The sequence below is a fragment of the Brassica napus genome, chromosome C5 (assembly GCF_020379485.1).
Source record: "Brassica napus cultivar Da-Ae chromosome C5, Da-Ae, whole genome shotgun sequence".
NCBI lineage: Eukaryota > Viridiplantae > Streptophyta > Magnoliopsida > Brassicales > Brassicaceae > Brassica > Brassica napus.
Genome location: NC_063448.1, coordinates 49,217,394 through 49,235,903, shown reverse-complemented (window position 1 = coordinate 49,235,903; position 18,510 = coordinate 49,217,394). Strand labels below are relative to the sequence as shown.

The 18,510-nt window shown below is 45.7% G+C and overlaps 1 protein-coding gene across 5 annotated transcripts; it reads right to left on the bottom strand.

Moving 5' to 3' along the window:
* Positions 1-13,284: 13,284 nt before the first annotated feature.
* Positions 13,285-16,610, bottom strand: LOC106439746. Of its 5 annotated transcripts, XM_048756965.1 has the most exons (4): positions 16,133-16,610; positions 15,072-15,245; positions 14,424-14,995; positions 13,285-14,342 (listed from the first exon to the last, which is right to left on the bottom strand). In XM_048756965.1, the coding sequence occupies exons 3-4, from the start codon at positions 14,916-14,918 to the stop codon at positions 13,524-13,526; spliced, it is 1,314 nt and encodes a 437-aa protein (XP_048612922.1). In that variant the 5' UTR covers positions 14,919-14,995; positions 15,072-15,245; positions 16,133-16,610; the 3' UTR covers positions 13,285-13,523. The 5 variants fall into 5 exon arrangements, with proteins under 5 accessions (XP_048612922.1, XP_048612921.1, XP_048612923.1 ...); XM_048756964.1 differs by having other exon boundaries at positions 14,424-15,245; XM_048756966.1 differs by lacking the exon at positions 16,133-16,610 and having other exon boundaries at positions 13,285-13,621; positions 13,703-14,342; positions 14,424-15,473.
* Positions 16,611-18,510: the final 1,900 nt, after the last annotated feature.

The window sequence follows — 18,510 nt, the reverse complement described above, 5'->3', positions numbered from 1 at the left end:
TTACTTTTACCCTCATTTTTAATGAAGGGTAAAAGACACTTATACCCTAGGGTTAACTAATCTAGACTTAGGGTTTAGAGTTGAGGGGTGGAGTAAAGTTTTTGGAATGTGAAATTCAAGATTCTAATAAATATATAAATAAATACTTAAAAATATTAAAAATAGTTTCATAATTTTTGATTTTCAAAAAAATATTTTGAAAAAAATAAAAAAAAATCCAAAAAGAAAATTAAAAAACAATTTATAAAAAAGTTCGAATTTGAAAAAGTATAATCCGAAACATAAAAAAAGTTAATTTTTTATTATTTTATTATTATTATTTTTTTATTTATTTAAATAATGATTTATTATATATAGATAACAATGGCATAAGAGTATTTTGTCACTTAATGAACAAGGCATTTTTGAAAATGTCTCTTAAGTGGTGGTAAAGATGAAAAGTGGTACCTTGAAAGTGGTAAACATAAAATTTTCCCAATTTTGTTGTTGTTCAGAATACAATGTAAAAAAAACTATATAGTTAACATTTGAAAATCAAAATAGCTCCGTGCGTAGCGCTGATTAACTCCTAGTACATACAAATAAAAGTAGGGAACGGATGATGGAAGACAATGGTCAAACAGTCCGATGTGATTCAAACCATAATAGGATAGATGAACGAATAGATGATGAGATCTTTGAGCTTTCCATGCGGATTGGTGAATTCATCAGTACCCTCCTTGCAAAACACATATAACATGCGTGCAATGTTGAGTCATCGCACCAGAACCGGACGTGGCACAGAGACTATCGTCAAGACCTCCTTCATGACTATCTTATAGTTATATTCAGCCATCTTACTCAGTACTTCAACCGCTTCACGGCTTCTTTAGTAACACAGTGTTGCTTCATGTAGTTCTCTGACTCTCTCTGTTACCTCATCTATCGGGTGTCGCACACTAGTGGATCTTACTCGTGGCTTCATTTCTCTTTCAATCCCTTCCAAAGTTTCCAATAAATTTCGGACGACTATTCACAAATAACTTGGTAGTTCGTCAATGGCACCAAAATCCCACCTACCATTCTTCTTATTAAATTGATTCTCATTCCAGAGGAGGTGGATTGGATGCAAACTGTCACATGCTTTTTTGGAAGACCGTAGAGGCTCGGATATGCCACTTGCATACCAAGCCAGCCTCCTTTCCTGGAAAACCCCCGTGACAAAATGCTGATATTTGCGAAGAATCAATAAGACTTTTAACTTCCGGAAAACATCCGTATATGGATCAAACGTGTAATCTGTAACAATCACGATCATAATTATTTAGCCATTACAACTCTCCCAAGTGAATATCTTGGCTCCAAGTACATTGCCAACACAGAGAAACAGGTCTCTATGATGTGTTGCGTTTTTTTAGTGTCTTTTGAGTCTTTTAGGTTGAAACCTGTTTTAGATAGAGTCAGTAAACGACCTAAAAGTTCGAATCTGAAGATTAGACAAGCTCTCTCGTCTAAAAATATAGGAAGTAAATACTTAGAGAGACTTTAACAATTCTTGCAAATACAAATACTGTGAACTTTTTTAATCACACACAGAGATACAACCCAACGATTCATGTACTTAAACATAAATTATATTGGGAAATATGGGATCTTATTATGTTTGGATTTCAATAGCCTGGGGAGGCTCTTAAACCCTTTCTTATGTTTAAATCGTGGCTATTATTTCTGTTTTAAGTTTTTGAACTTAACCTCGTTTCATTTAATCATAGTGATTGCGAATCTCAGATGAGTTGTGTGCTGTCATCGTTGAGTCGGATTAGGACCTTTAGTCTTAATTTATGATAAGCATTTAGCTTAATGGATATTCGGTCGTGATAACCTTAAAGAGAAGTTCTTGATTTTAGCTCGGGGACCTGAGTCCGATTCGAAAGGTTCTGGGACCTGGTTGTTCAGGTTCGTAGGAACCTGGATTTAGATTCATATGGACCTGAGTTAATTCGAAGGACTTCGAGGCCTTTGAAGTTTAACGGATGGAATTGAGGAATTTCGGGATTTTCCTGATTCTTTAGGATTTTAAGACCTTTCGATTTTGATAAGGGTTTCAAGACCTTTTGGTTTTGATTAGGATTTTAGGACCTGGTTGATTGTTAAGGATTTTAGGACCTTGCTGATTGTTAAGGATTGTAAGACCTTAGTTTATGTTAAGGATTTTAAGACCTTTGGGTGTATTAAGGATTTTAAGACCTTAGGTTCAGGTTTTCAGGGACCTGAATGTATTCGAGATTGTTGAGCTTAGGTCCCGATTTAGGGGGACCTAAATTTTCTTGGAGGGTTTTAAGACCTTTGATGTTTATAAAACTGAATCAATCGTTTTATTAATATCAGATATCAGAGAATACATGATTCAGATTATTTACACAGTAACTATTTTTAGGCTAAGTGTTCTTGGTAACACCTGCCCCTTTGGCTTAGGTGAGGAGGTTGGTGAGAAGAGGTTGGGGCTGCACTCATGACGGAGTTGCCTACGTACCCAGTCAAGGGATCAAGCCAAACGTAGTTCAGGGGTTTTAGGTACCTAATGATAGTATCTTTTGAGGTTCGTGGCATTCCACGATCGGATTTCAGGTACCCCGGTTCGTACCTTCTGGAGTTTGTAAACTCTGGGTCGTACTATGTGGATAATTCGGTAGGGTCCTTCCCAGTTGGTTCCTAACTTTCCAGCTCCCGGTTCCTTTGTTCCTTCGAACACTTTCCTAAGCACTAGGTCCCCTACGGCGAACTGTCGGGGCCTTACTTTGGAATTGTAGTGTCGTGCCATTGCTTGCTGATAATTTTGAATGCGAAGCAAGGCTTGGTCTCGTCTTTCCTCGATCAAGTCGAGGCTATCCATCAGGAGCTGGTTATTAGCTGCGGGATTTGAGGTGCAGAGCTCCCGTCTGAGGCTACCTGCGGTGGGTTCTGCTGGGACGACAGCTTCCATCCCATAAGCTAAGGAGAAGAGAGTTTCCTCTGTAGCTTTTCGTGGGGTGGTTCGGCAGGCCCATAGTACTTCGGGTAGTTTTTCCGACCAAAGCTCCTTTTGGGCTCCTAGGCGTTTCTTGAGGTTTGCTAAAACTGATTTGTTGGCAGCCTCCGCCTGTCCGTTCCCTTGAGGTCGCCGAGGTGATGAGAAGGTGAGGCGGATGTTCCATTTATCGCAGAAACTTTTGAAGTCGTGGGATATGAACTGTCCTCCATTGTCGGTTACGATTTCGTATGGGACGCCATGCCTGCATACGATGTTTTTCCAAACAAATCCTTCGACCTCGAATCTGTTTATTTGTTGGAAAGCTTCAGCTTCAATCCATTTTGTGAAGTAGTCGGTTAGGACCAGGAGGTTTAGTAACTTCTTTCCTTTCCCTGAAGGTACTAATGACCTATAATGTCCATAGACCACCTCATGAATGGGTAGGGAGCTGATATGTTAGACAGCTTTTCCGCTGGTTGGTGTATGATCGGTGCATGCCTTTGGCATTTGTCGCACGATGAGGAGTAGACCTCACAATCTGCGATAATGGTAGGCCAGAAGTAGCCTTGTCTTTTTATTCGGATGGCTAAGGCTCTGCCTCCGGAATGGTTTCCACAGGAACCGTCGTGCATTTCCTTCATGAGTTTCATAGCTACTAGGCCGTGAACGCATTTTAGGTAAGGTCCGGAGACACTTCGTTTGTGGAGGGCTGACTCGATTATACAGTATCTTGCTGCTAAAGCTTTGAGTTTTCGAGCCTCCCACTTGTTGGGTGGAATTTTTCCCTCTAGGATGTAATCCATGATCGGTATTCTCCAGTCTTCTCTCCCTACAACTTTGTTGTGAAGAGAGGAGGGAGATTCCTGTTCGGGACCTGGTGCCGTGGTGCCCCCGGAGATATTCGTTGGAGTAGGTTCTGGGTTCTGAGGAATATCTCCAATTTCCTCGTTATCCCCTGTGGTTTGTGTAGCGTTCCTAGATGCGTTTTTAAGAGCGGTGCGGCTTCTTGTTTGGACTTTATAGACAAGTGGCTCCGAGGTCTGGATGGTGCCCCCGGAGGTACTCGTAGAGTTAGGCTCTAGGGAGTCTGAACTTCGGTGAGTACCTTCACTTTTGTCATTGTTTTCCGGGTTCTGGGTTGCTTTCCTGGAGGTGTGCTTTCTAAAGCTGCGTGTTCTAGTTTTCGGGAACCAGAATGTCGTGAAAACTTGGGTAGCTACCGTCGGGAGGCTGTTATCCTCTATTTTTTCCTTTGGTTTGCTATCCATCTCAGCCTTGGTAGCTATGTCGATACTTGGCTTCTCGATTCCTTCCACGGGTATGTGGAAGCCAATGCGGCGAGCGCGTCTGCTGAGGAGTTCTCCCCTCGTGGGATCCTCGTTAGCTCGAACTTGTCAAACTGCTTTGTGAGGTTTAGGACGACCTCGAGGTATGCCCCCATTCTTTCGTCCCTTGTTTCGTATTCCCCGTGAAACTGGCTAGCTACCAGCTGCGAGTCGCTGTAGGCGTTTAGCTCCCGAATTCCGAGGCTCAGGGCGAGCTTTAATCCAGCGATTAGTGCTTCGTACTCGGCCTCGTTGTTGGAAGCGTTAAATCCAAGTCTATAGGATTGTTCGATGGTTTCTCCGGCTGAGGAGGTTAGTCTTAAACCGACACCGGAGCCTTGCCTTGACGAGGCTCCGTCCACGTATAGGCTCCATTTCGGAACCTCTGTTTCCTGGTCTAGATGTTCGGATGCTAGCTCAATAACGAAATCGGCGAGGACCTGAGCTTTTGCTGCTGCTCGGGGTCTGTACTCGATGTCGTACTCGCTGAGCTCTATAGCCCATTTTGCTAATCGTCCGGATTGGCTAGGGCTATGCAGAATCGTCCGTAATGGTTGTGAGGTCATTACGATGATCGAGTGCGATTGGAAATAAGGTCGCAGCTTCCTGGCAGCTGTCACGACTGCTAGGGCTAGTTTTTCCATGGTGGGATATCTCGTCTCGGCGTCTATTAAGCTTTTGCTAGTATAATAGACAGGTCTCTGTTCGTTTTGTTCCTCTCGTACTAGCACTCCGCTGACTGCAGCTGCCGACACGGCGAGGTACAGGTACAGTGGTTCTCCTACTACAGGTTTGGATAGTATCGGAGGTTCCGAGAGGTAAGCCTTCAGCTGTTTGAAGGCTTCTTCGCACTTTTCATCCCATAAGAACTTCTTATTATTTTTCAGAAGTTTATAGAATGGAAGGCATTTATCGGTGGACCTGGAGATGAATCGATTTAGTGCTGCGATCCGTCCGGTCAATCTTTGTACCTCTCTGGTCGTTTTAGGTGATGGCATTTCCAGGAATGTCGCTATTTGTTTCGGGTTGGCTTCGATGCCTCTTTCGGTTACGAGGTAACCTAGGAATTCGCCGGAAGGTACTCCGAAGGTACACTTAGCTGGGTTTAGCTTCATGTCGTATTTGTTGAGGATTTCGAAACATTCTCTTAGATGGGAGATGTGGTCCTCCCCCTTTGAGGATTTGACTAACATGTCGTCGATGTAGACTTCCATGGTTTTTCCGAGTTGTCCAGCGAACATTTTATTTACTAACCTTTGATAGGTAGCTCCCGCGTTTTTCAAACCAAACGGCATGACCTTGTAAAAATAGGTTCCTCGTTCAGTTATGAATGCGGTTTTCTCTTGATCCTCAGGATCCATCATAATCTGGTTATATCCTGAAAAGGCATCCATAAAGGACAAGAGCTGGTGTCCAGCCGTTGCTTCGACCAAACGATCGATATGAGGTAACGGGAAGCTGTCCTTAGTGTTGGACCCGAATATGACCCTCAGGTGAGGTACCGATAAGCGTGAGCTAGCATGTGGGTTGCGATAAGCCCATCATAACAAAGGGAGCTGAAAGCCGAGCTGACGACTGGACCTGGGAGACATCATAGCAGAGGTCACGACAGAAAGTGAGCTAACACCTTAAGAGACTCGGTCAAGAGGAGCCTAAAGCGAGCTCCGTAATTGAAGCCAAATATCTAGGAGAACAGTTGAAGGGTTGCCGACGAAACCTAGACTATATAAAGATGGAGAAGATAAAAGACAAGGGATATCTTTTTTTTCATGGAGGAACTTTTGTACTAGATTAAAAGCATTACGTATTCTTTGATCATCACAAGATACATTCCTTTGTATTCATCATCTTTCAACTCATCAATAAAATCATATTCATTCTTCAAGTTTATTTACGGGATTCAGCCCACGATTCTCATTCATCTCTCTTGACCTAACCTAAATCTAAGAAGTGAAACCTTGTCTCTCACAATTGGCGCCGTCTGTGGGGACAAATAATCGAATCCCTTTCTCTAAAGCTTAAAGGATGAATCCATTAGATGGAACGAATCCATCTAACCCCGATCAATCGATCCAGAGCAATAGCTCACCGAACCGCACTGCTCCGGGGGCAAATAACCCGAGAGCCTCCGGAGGGACCAACTTTGGGTCCTCAGCCCTCAATAACCCATCGCATCAATCCGCTCCGAACCAAACGGAAGATCAGCTTTCTGAGATCCGTCGGATGATGCTCCAGTTAGTGGACAAAGCTCAAGAGACCGAGCGAACGGTGCAACAGTTAGCCGAACGGCAGCAACAGTTCGAAGAGATAACCAGATCTCAATCCGCAACGACCCAACCGTCCGTCCACCAGGGAAGAGGAGTCACTTTCCATGAACGGTTAGCCGACCCTTCCTTCCCTAGAGAGCGCCTGAACTTCTCCCCTGATAGCCCAGGTGCAGAAGGGCAGGAACCTGCTTTCCGAACGCCTCGCGCTAGGACAGCTCCTGCGTTTACCCCTCCTATCACCAGCACCATGGGGAGCAATGTAGCTACAACTAGCTCCATGCCTGATCGAAACACCGGTGGGAGCACCCGTTTGCCTCCACCGCCACCTCCTTCCGGGTCTGGAGCAGGAACCAACATACCGTCCGGGGCCAGAACATCAGCTTCAGTGTTTCAAGCTAGGGTTTCAACCCCAAGCACAGACGAATACCAAAGAACGGATGCTGATCCTGCAGCTCTCCGCACTAACCTCGCTCGGAGCCTAAGGACCAATGAGCGACCTATTTCGCCAGCTAGCTGGGAAGACGACCGAGCTCGGTCTCACCAGGAACCTGCTCGCCGAGTATCTGATAATGACCCAAATGTCCTTCCCTTCGAGGGACCTGACGCAATTCGCAGGTACATGGAGCGAACCCACGCAGCTCTCCAGAAATTGGGAGCTCAAGTTCACAAGGTAACGAGCTCAGCTCCCGAAATCGAGAGCTTAATTGAGGAGACTCGTGGAACTCCGTTCACCGATAGAATTGCCAACTCTTACATAAGAGATACTCGAAAAATTAAAATTCCTGAATACGATGGGAACGCAGACCCAAAGGCCTATTTAAGAGCCTTCCGATTAGCTATCGTTAAAGCTCACTTCACAAAGGAAGAGTGTGATGCAGGATATTGCAGAACATTTGCCGAAAACCTGATCGGAACAGCCCTCGAATGGTTCTCCAGCCTCGAGCCGAACTCTATAGACAGTTTCGATCAATTGGCTAACGCCTTTATGAAGCAATATTCAACTCACATCCTGAAACAAGCGTCTGAGGCTGACCTCTGGAAGATCAGACAAGGACTGGAAGACTCACTGCGAGTCTACATCGAAAAGTTCAGAGCAGTAAGAACTAAACTCTCGAATCCCAACGATCAGGTAGCCATTGAGGCTCTTAGGAGAGGTCTCTGGTATAAATCAGGTTTCTTCTCGGAGCTAACGCTAAATCCCCCTCCAACCATCGATGACGCCCTCCATAAGGCCTCTAGATACATTACCTTGGAGGAGGAAATGGCAGCATTAGATAAGCTCCACAGAAAACCCCAGAGTCACCCGAAAGGCGAAGCCTCCGATGGAAAGGGACCTCACAAAAGAGGTAGCTCCCGAAATAATCAGACCCAGGGAGAACATTCTTACGTAGTCGAGGAAGACAAGGAAGAAAAACCTGTCGCCGCGACAGCTAAAGCCCCCTGGTCCAAAGGTTATGACGAGAGCAAACATTGCTCTTACCACGATCGAAAGGGACATTCAACCGAAGAATGTTGGGACCTCCAACGACAACTGGCTGCTAAATTCGCAGCCGGAGAAATAAAAGATGTGGACCTCAAAAAGCCACAACCTTATCAGAAGAGAGGTCCCAGAGATAGCTCTCCGAAACGCGAGAGGTCACCTGAAAAAGAAACAGACTCACCACCCCCAGCTCCCAAAAAGAGAGTCGAGATGATCCTTGGAAAGTTTCCACAAGGAAAAAGCCTACAAATCGAGGCCCTCTTGAGTAAACCACCTCCCCAATCGAGCCCTGGCTCAAGGATCGATTACATCCTTGGAGGGTCCGGTGTGTGTCAAGACTCCGTTAACTCTATTAAAAGTCACGTACGGAAAGCTGTGTCAAACACTCAGTCCAAACCGACCAAGCCTGAGTCTAACACTAAGATCTCTTTCTGGGAGAGTGAGACATTAGACCTCGATAGACCTCACGACGATGCCCTTGTCATAACATTAAATATAGCAGGGTACGAGGTACCTAAGCTCATGATCGACACCGGAAGCTCCGTCGATCTTATTTTCTACAACGCACTAAAGGGAATGGAAATAGACGACTACGAAATTGTCGACCAGAAATCCAACCTCGTAGGTTTCTCAGGTGAAACAGCCACCTCATTGGGAACAATTAAGCTCCCAATTATAGCTGGCGGAGTCATGAAAATGACCAACTTCATAATTGTCGACAAACCATCCCCTTTCCACGCAATCCTCGGAAGGCCTTGGATTCATAAGATGAAAGCAGTAGCTTCAACTTATCACCAATGCGTGAAATTTCCAACAACCAACGGAATAGCTACCATACACGGTAGCCAAAAGATTTCAAGGATCTGTTACCTGGGAGGATTCGAAATCATAAAAGAATCCCCCCAATAGCAATTACAGATCCAGGAGAGTCGCGAAATGCAACGAAATATCCGAGGTCCCCCTAAGAACCTCACCGAAAAAGTTAGCATCGACGACTCAAACCCTGAGAAACAGGTGAGCATCGGATCCGAGCTACCTCTCGAAACCAAAAAGGAGCTCGTCGAATTCCTAAAACAGAATATCAAAACTTTCGCATGGACCACCAGCGACATGAAAGGCATAGATGCAAATGTCACCACTCATAAGCTCAATGTAGACCCTACTTTTAAACCGATCAAACAGAAACGTCGTAAGCTAGGTCTAGAAAAAGCCCAAGCTGTCAACGACGAGGTCGATCGACTAACAAAGGCCGGGTCCATCCGAGAGGTACAATACCCCGATTGGCTAGCTAACCCAGTGGTAGTAAAAAAGAAGAATGGGAAATGGAGAATCTGTGTAGACTTCACCGATTTAAACAAAGCCTGTCCTAAGGACAGCTTCCCGTTACCTCATATCGATCGTTTGGTCGAAGCAACGGCTGGACACCAGCTCTTGTCCTTTATGGATGCCTTTTCAGGATATAACCAGATTATGATGGATCCTGAGGATCAAGAGAAAACCGCATTCATAACTGAACGAGGAACCTATTGTTACAAGGTCATGCCGTTTGGTTTGAAAAACGCGGGAGCTACCTATCAAAGGTTAGTAAATAAAATGTTCGCTGGACAACTCGGAAAAACCATGGAAGTCTACATCGACGACATGTTAGTCAAATCCTCAAAGGGGGAGGACCACATCTCCCATCTAAGAGAATGTTTCGAAATCCTCAACAAATACGACATGAAGCTAAACCCAGCTAAGTGTACCTTCGGAGTACCTTCCGGCGAATTCCTAGGTTACCTCGTAACCGAAAGAGGCATCGAAGCCAACCCGAAACAAATAGCGACATTCCTGGAAATGCCATCACCTAAAACGACCAGAGAGGTACAAAGATTGACCGGACGGATCGCAGCACTAAATCGATTCATCTCCAGGTCCACCGATAAATGCCTTCCATTCTATAAACTTCAGAAAAATAATAAGAAGTTCTTATGGGATGAAAAGTGCGAAGAAGCCTTCAAACAGCTGAAGGCTTACCTCTCGGAACCTCCGATACTATCCAAACCTGTAGTAGGAGAACCACTGTACCTGTACCTCGCCGTGTCGGCAGCTGCAGTCAGCGGAGTGCTAGTACGAGAGGAACAAAACGAACAGAGACCTATCTATTATACTAGCAAAAGCTTAATAGACGCCGAGACGAGATATCCCACCCATGGAAAAACTAGCCCTAGCATCCGGACATCTAGACCAGGAAACAGAGGCTCCGAAATGGAGCCTATACGTGGACGGAGCCTCGTCAAGGCAAGGCTCCGGTGTCGGTTTAAGACTAACCTCCTCAGCCGGAGAAACCATCGAACAATCCTATAGACTTGGATTTAACGCTTCCAACAACGAGGCCGAGTACGAAGCACTAATCGCTGGATTAAAGCTCGCCCTGAGCCTCGGAATTCGGGAGCTAAACGCCTACAGCGACTCGCAGCTGGTAGCTAGCCAGTTTCACGGGGAATACGAAACAAGGGACGAAAGAATGGGGGCATACCTCGAGGTCGTCCTAAACCTCACAAAGCAGTTTGACAAGTTCGAGCTAACGAGGATCCCACGAGGGGAGAACTCCTCAGCAGACGCGCTCGCCGCATTAGCTTCCACATCCGACCCTCTCGTAAAACGAATTATACCCGTGGAAGGAATCGAGAAGCCAAGTATCGACATAGCTACCAAGGCTGAGATGGATAGCAAACCAAAGGAAAAAATAGAGGATAACAGCCTCCCGACGGTAGCTACCCAAGTTTTCACGACATTCTGGTTCCCGAAAACTAGAACACGCAGCTTTAGAAAGCACACCTCCAGGAAAGCAACCCAGAACCCGGAAAACAACGACAAAAGTGAAGGTACTCACCGAAGTTCAGACTCCCTAGAGCCTAACTCTACGAGTACCTCCGGGGGCACCATCCAGACCTCGGAGCCACTTGTCTATAAAGTCCAAACAAGAAGCCGCACCGCTCTTAAAAACGCATCTAGGAACGCTACACAAACCACAGGGGATAACGAGGAAATTGGAGATATTCCTCAGAACCCAGAACCTACTCCAACAAATATCTCCGGGGGCACCACGGCACCAGGTCCCGAACAGGAATCTCCCTCCTCTCTTCACAACAAAGTTGTAGGAAGAGAAGACTGGAGAATACCGATCATGGATTACATCCTAGAGGGAAAAATTCCACCCAACAAGTGGGAGGCTCGAAAACTCAAAGCTTTAGCAGCAAGATACTGTATAATCGAGTCAGCCCTCCACAAACGAAGTGTCTCCGGACCTTACCTAAAATGCGTTCACGGCCTAGTAGCTATGAAACTCATGAAGGAAATGCACGACGGTTCCTGTGGAAACCATTCCGGAGGCAGAGCCTTAGCCATCCGAATAAAAAGGCAAGGCTACTTCTGGCCTACCATTATCGCAGATTGTGAGGTCTACTCCTCATCGTGCGACAAATGCCAAAGGCATGCACCGATCATACACCAACCAGCGGAAAAGCTGTCTAACATATCAGCTCCCTACCCATTCATGAGGTGGTCTATGGACATTATAGGTCCATTAGTACCTTCAGGGAAAGGAAAGAAGTTACTAAACCTCCTGGTCCTAACCGACTACTTCACGAAATGGATTGAAGCTGAAGCTTTCCAACAAATAAACAGATTCGAGGTCGAAGGATTTGTTTGGAAAAACATCGTATGCAGGCATGGCGTCCCATACGAAATCGTAACCGACAATGGAGGACAGTTCATATCCCACGACTTCAAAAGTTTCTGCGATAAATGGAACATCCGCCTCACCTTCTCATCACCTCGGCGACCTCAAGGGAACGGACAGGCGGAGGCTGCCAACAAATCAGTTTTAGCAAACCTCAAGAAACGCCTAGGAGCCCAAAAGGAGCTTTGGTCGGAAAAACTACCCGAAGTACTATGGGCCTGCCGAACCACCCCACGAAAAGCTACAGAGGAAACTCCCTTCTCCTTAGCTTATGGGATGGAGGCTGTCGTCCCAGCAGAAACCACCGCAGGTAGCCTCAGACGGGAGCTCTGCACCTCAAATCCCGCAGCTAATAACCAGCTCCTGATGGATAGCCTCGACTTGATCGAGGAAAGACGAGACCAAGCCTTGCTTCGCATTCAAAATTATCAGCAAGCAATGGCACGACACTACAATTCCAAAGTAAGGCCCCGACAGTTCGCCGTAGGGGACCTAGTGCTTAGGAAAGTGTTCGAAGGAACAAAGGAACCGGGAGCTGGAAAGTTAGGAACCAACTGGGAAGGACCCTACCGAATTATCCACATAGTACGACCCGGAGTTTACAAACTCCAGAAGGTACGAACCGGGGTACCTGAAATCCGATCGTGGAATGCCACGAACCTCAAAAGATACTATCATTAGGTACCTAAAACCCCTGAACTACGTTTGGCTTGATCCCTTGACTGGGTACGTAGGCAGCTCCGTCATGAGTGCAGCCCCAACCTCTTCTCACCAACCTCCTCACCTAAGCCAAAGGGGCAGGTGTTACCAAGAACACTTAGCCTAAAAATAGTTACTGTGTAAATAATCTGAATCATGTATTCTCTGATATCTGATATTAATAAAACGATTGATTCAGTTTCATAAACATCAAAGGTCTTAAAACCCTCCAAGAAAATTTAGGTCCCCCTAAATCGGGACCTAAGCTCAACAATCTCGAATACATTCAGGTCCCTGAAAACCTGAACCTAAGGTCTTAAAATCCTTAATACACCCAGAGGTCTTAAAATCCTTAACATAAACTAAGGTCTTAAAATCCTTAACAATCAGCAAGGTCTTAAAATCCTTAACAATCAGCAAGGTCCTAAAATCCTTAACAATCAACCAGGTCCTAAAATCCTAATCAAAACCAGAAGGTCTTGAAACCCTTATCAAAATCGAAAAGTCTTAAAATCCTAAAGAATCAGGAAAATCCCGAAATTCCTCAATTCCATCCGTTAAACTTCAAAGGCCTCGAAGTCCTTCGAATTAACTCAGGTCCCTATGAATCTAAATAAAGGTTCCTACGAACCTGAACAACCAGGTCCCAGAACCTTACGAATCGGACTCAGGTCCCCGAGCTAAAATCAAGAACTCCTCTTTAAGGTTATCACGACCGAATATCCATTAAGCTAAATGCTTATCATAAATAAAGACTAAAGGTCCTAATCCGACTCAACGATGACGGCACACAACTCATCTGAGATTCGCAATCACTATGATTAAATGAAACGAGGTTAAGTTCAAAAACTTAAAACAGAAATAATAGCCACGATTTAAACATAAGAAAGGGTTTAAAAACCTCCCCAGGCTATTGAAATCCAGCAAGCGTTAAGGTTTAAAGGCCTCCTCAGGCACTAAGTCACAAAACATAACGAAACAAAGCCCTTAGGCCGAAGTCTTAAAAACACAAAACATAAAGTTAAAAGAGCCGTAGCTCTCAATCTTCCTTCTCTTCCTGAATCGGATCACCAGCACCGGCAGGAACTCCCTCATCGACCACATTGCCGTCACCTCCTATTGCTGCCTCGACTGGAGCTAAGTCAGGAGCCATCAAACCCAAATTAGAGCCATACTCCCCAGAAAAGGATGGATTAAACATGTTAATCTCGAAAGTACCTGAACTCTCCGAGATCTGGGGAAGAGGAAGCTTGCTGACCGAGAAGTCAGAGACTTGAGCCTTCTCATACGCAGTTGTCGCTTCTGGTAATAAGGCCACCAATTGGTTGTACTCCTCTTCAACGCTTTGGATCTTGTTGTTCAGCATATCCTTCAAGAGGTCGGCATTAGCTTGGAGCTCCTGAGCGTACACCAAAGCGTCGACCTCATCTTTCTTCCTAGCAAACTTCTCCTTAACACAGACCAGGATCTTGCCGTAAGCTTCGGCGACTTCTTTCTTCCCTTCCCTGACAGCCAGCTTGACTTCAGCTTCCTTGTTCTTCTGGCTATCCCGGGATGAGGCAATGAGCTCACGTACTTGATGCTCAGCTATCTTTCGAGCAGCCTCTAAATCATTGATCCTCCTGCTCTTCACCTGGATATCGAGCTTTTGACTCTCGATCTCTCCTTGCTGAGCATCGGCCTTCGAGCCTAGCCTCGTCACTTCGGCTTCGAGTTCAGAAATTCGAACCCGGGCTTGGTCAAGATCGGTTTTGGCTGCCTTAACCATCTCGGTAACCTCAGCAAGTTCACCAGCATTGGGGGCAGCACACAGAGCATTCTCAAACCTGAGCTGGGCCCTGTTAACAGCCCCAGCCAACTGCAATAAATCCAAAGAAAATATATATATATATCATCGTCTCCAAAGAATGTAAACAAATAACAGATAGAGATCACGTACCTGACCCATACAGTGGGCAATATCGAGATACTCATCTCGGTTAGTCAGGTCCTTGAGCGCTGGAAGGGGACATCCCACGCTCTTCAGGTGCCTCATTATCGCAGCTAGGCCCCAAGAGTCATCCAGGATCGACCCAGGCTTCGAATGGGTAAAGCTCCACCCAACAGTCCCTCCTCTAGAGGACGAGGAAGAAGAACGGATGGAAGCTCCGCCCTGATCGATCCTGGGCCTCTTGTGTCTCGACGGCTCGATCTCAGAGGTACCCTTCGGAGCCTGGTAGTCAGCCTCCGGCACCTGGACCTCAGGGAGAGGAGCAGCATCCTGAGCTACAACCTCAGTTGGAGTAGTCTCGACAACAGGTTTGGATCCTCCGTCGTCCAAAACTTCCTTCATTGAGATAAGGAACGATCCTCCTTGGTTCCTGTCGCTTCCACGAGAAGCACTGGCAGCTTTAGAGGGGTTACCCCTAGAACGGAATGACGGTCGCAGAGTCATGTCACCTGGCTGAGACTTTTCAGTTCCCGAAGCACTAGCACCAGTTGAGATCGATACAACCGAATCGCCTGCCGAAACTGGAACAATGGAAATCCTTAAGTTTAAAAACTTCAAAGCGATAAAATCATTGAAAAGGTTCGGACAAGAACTCACTCTCAAGGTTCTCAGCAGGAATGGGATCTTGGAAAGAGGCGTTGTAGGTATCTGGGAATCTGGCTGCACTTATTCGAGAAGTGGTGTAGGCCACCCAGGTACAGGGACTCTGTTGCAACTTGCGGTATAGAGCCCTGGTGAGCTTGGTAGAGAGCTTCGGGGGATCTTCGATTTCTGCAAGTAAATCAGAGCAAAAGGTTACTCGGCCATAAATGAATAAAACGAAAAAAGCATATCCCTAGAATTCCTAACCAGATGGATTAGTCCAAGTGACCCTAAGGTTCCGACCCACAGGAACCGTCGAAGGATCAACTTTAACGTAAAAATACTTCTTCCTCCAGTCATCATCACTACTAGAGAATCTGAAGATAACATGATTGGGACGACTAGGGAGGTAGTAGGTCCCGGTACCACCCTCCTTAGAGGCGCTTTCCTTCAGGGAAAAGAGGCTCATAAGTTCGGTAAGACCGACGCTAACCCCCTCCTCTTTGGACCTAGTGATAAAGCCGTTTATCACCCGGATAACCGAGGGACAGAGTTGGGAAAGGGCTAACTGATAATGATCTAGTAGATCAAGCAGTAGGGTCGGAAGAGGAAATCTCAAGTGAGACTTGGAGATGTACTTCTCATGGCAACAGAACCAACCCTCCGGAGCGGTCTCGGGGGTTTCGTCAGAATTACAGGCACGGCCAAGCTCCTTTTGGGCGAGAGCTTGAACCATGAGGTTAACCACGTCTTGATTTTTCAGCAACGAAGGCGAGTGAGGACTGCTCCCACTAGAATCGTCTTTCTTCTTCCGTTTAGAAACTCTGGTCGCGATTGCCTCCCTGGCTGTCTTTTTCCCCTTCCTCATCTTGGCTCCGATTTCTTGCTTAACTTTCAGTAGTTTAGCTCCAGAAGCAGAGGGAGGCATCCCGGATTCCCCGGAACCTTCTTTCGGATGATCCATAGTATGGGAAGGTTAAGGAGAAAATCGATTGCAAGGTTTGGGAGAGAATTTGCAGAGAAAAGTAACGAGGAAGATAAAAAAAATCGCAGTAAAATAAAGAGAGAGAAGTTACCTTGAAAACCGAACGGAGGCGTGGAGAAAGTGGAAGGCTAGCAGTTAATGTTCACCGCTTTATATCCCATCACCTCTCGAGATTCGGAAAAGTCATTTCAAACCCTCTCCATCTGAACCATAGATTCTGCCAAACGTAATAAAGACCGTTAGATCGAGTAAGCTGAATCTAAATAGGATAAGAACTAATCATTATCTTAACGAAAAGATAAGATCGATAGCTAGATTCTAGCTTCCGAGACAAAGGATTTTATTCGGAAGCTGGGGGCAACTGTTGGACCCGAATATGACCCTCAGGTGAGGTACCGATAAGCGTGAGCTAGCATGTGGGTTGCGATAAGCCCATCATAACAAAGGGAGCTGAAAGCCGAGCTGACGACTGGACCTGGGAGACATCATAGCAGAGGTCACGACAGAAAGTGAGCTAACACCTTAAGAGACTCGGTCAAGAGGAGCCTAAAGCGAGCTCCGTAATTGAAGCCAAATATCTAGGAGAACAGTTGAAGGGTTGCCGACGAAACCTAGACTATATAAAGATGGAGAAGATAAAAGACAAGGGATATCTTTTTTTTCATGGAGGAACTTTTGTACTAGATTAAAAGCATTACGTATTCTTTGATCATCACAAGATACATTCCTTTGTATTCATCATCTTTCAACTCATCAATAAAATCATATTCATTCTTCAAGTTTATTTACGGGATTCAGCCCACGATTCTCATTCATCTCTCTTGACCTAACCTAAATCTAAGAAGTGAAACCTTGTCTCTCACACTTAGGACAGGCTTTGTTTAAATCGGTGAAGTCTACACAGATTCTCCATTTCCCATTCTTCTTTTTTACTACCACTGGGTTAGCTAGCCAATCGGGGTATTGTACCTCTCGGATGGACCCGGCCTTTGTTAGTCGATCGACCTCGTCGTTGACAGCTTGGGCTTTTTCTAGACCTAGCTTACGACGTTTCTGTTTGATCGGTTTAAAAATAGGGTCTACATTGAGCTTATGAGTGGTGACATTTGCATCTATGCCTTTCATGTCGCTGGTGGTCCATGCAAAGGTTTTGATATTCTGTTTTAGGAATTCGACGAGCTCCTTTTTGGTTTCGAGAGGTAGCTCGGATCCGATGCTCACCTGTTTCTCAGGATTTGAGTCGTCGATGCTAACTTTTTCGGTGAGGTTCTTAGGGGGTCCTCGGATATTTCGTTGCATTTCGCGACTCTCCTGGATCTGTAATTGCTATTGGGGGGATTCTTTTATGATCTCGAATCCTCCCAGGTAACAGATCCTTGAAATCTTTTGGCTACCGTGTATGGTAGCTATTCCGTTGGTTGTTGGAAATTTCACGCATTGGTGATAAGTTGAAGCTACTGCTTTAATCTTATGAATCCAAGGAATTCCGAGGATTGCGTGGAAAGGGGATGGTTTGTCGACAACTATGAAGTTGGTCATTTTCATGACTCCGCCAGCTATAATTGGGAGCTTAATTGTTCCCAATGAGGTGGCTGTTTAACCTGAGAAACCTACGAGGTTGGATTTCTGGTCGAAAATTTCGTAGTCGTCTATTTCCATTCCCTTTAGTGCGTTGTAGAAAATAAGATCGACGGAGCTTCCGGTGTCGATCATGAGCTTAGGTACCTCGTACCCTGCTATATTTAATGTTATGACAAGGGCATCGTCATGAGGTCTATCGAGGTCTAATGTCTCACTCTCCCAGAAAGAGATCTTAGTGTTAGACTCAGGCTTGGTCGGTTTGGACTGAGTGTTTGACACAGCTTTCCGTACGTGACTTTTAATAGAGTTAACGGAGTCTTGACACACATCGGACCCTCCAAGGATGTAATCGATCCTTGAGCCAGGGCTCGATTGGGGAGGTGGTTTACTCAAGCGGGCCTCGATTTGTAGGCTTTTTCCTTGTGGAAACTTTCCAAGGATCATATCGACTCTCTTTTTGGGAGCTGGGGGTGGTGAGTCTGTTTCTTTTTCAGGTGACCTCTCGCGTTTTGGAGAGCTATCTCTGGGACCTCTCTTCTGATAAGGTTGTGGCTTTTTGAGGTCCACATCTTTTATTTCTCCGGCTGCGAATTTAGCAGCCAGTTGTCGTTGGAGGTCCCAACATTCTTCGGTTGAATGTCCCTTTCGATCGTGGTAAGAGCAATGTTTGCTCTCGTCATAACCTTTGGACCAGGGGGCTTTAGCTGTCGCGGCGACAGGTTTTTCTTCCTTGTCTTCCTCGACTACGTAAGAATGTTCTCCCTGGGTCTGATTATTTCGGGAGCTACCTCTTTTGTGAGGTCCCTTTCCATCGGAGGCTTCGCCTTTCGGGTGACTCTGGGGTTTTCTGTGGAGCTTATCTAATGCTGCCATTTCCTCCTCCAAGGT

What these genes read in the sequence shown, in the direction of transcription:
- LOC106439746 (XM_048756964.1), bottom strand. Translation starts at nt 14,918, where the DNA reads ATGACTCTGCGACCGTCATTCCGTTCTAGGGGTAACCCCTCTAAAGCT. An exon ending in TTGCCCACTGTATGGGTCAG is followed by an intron (nt 14,343 to 14,423) that starts GTACGTGATCTC and finishes GATTTATTGCAG; the next exon opens with TTGGCTGGGGCTGTTAACAG.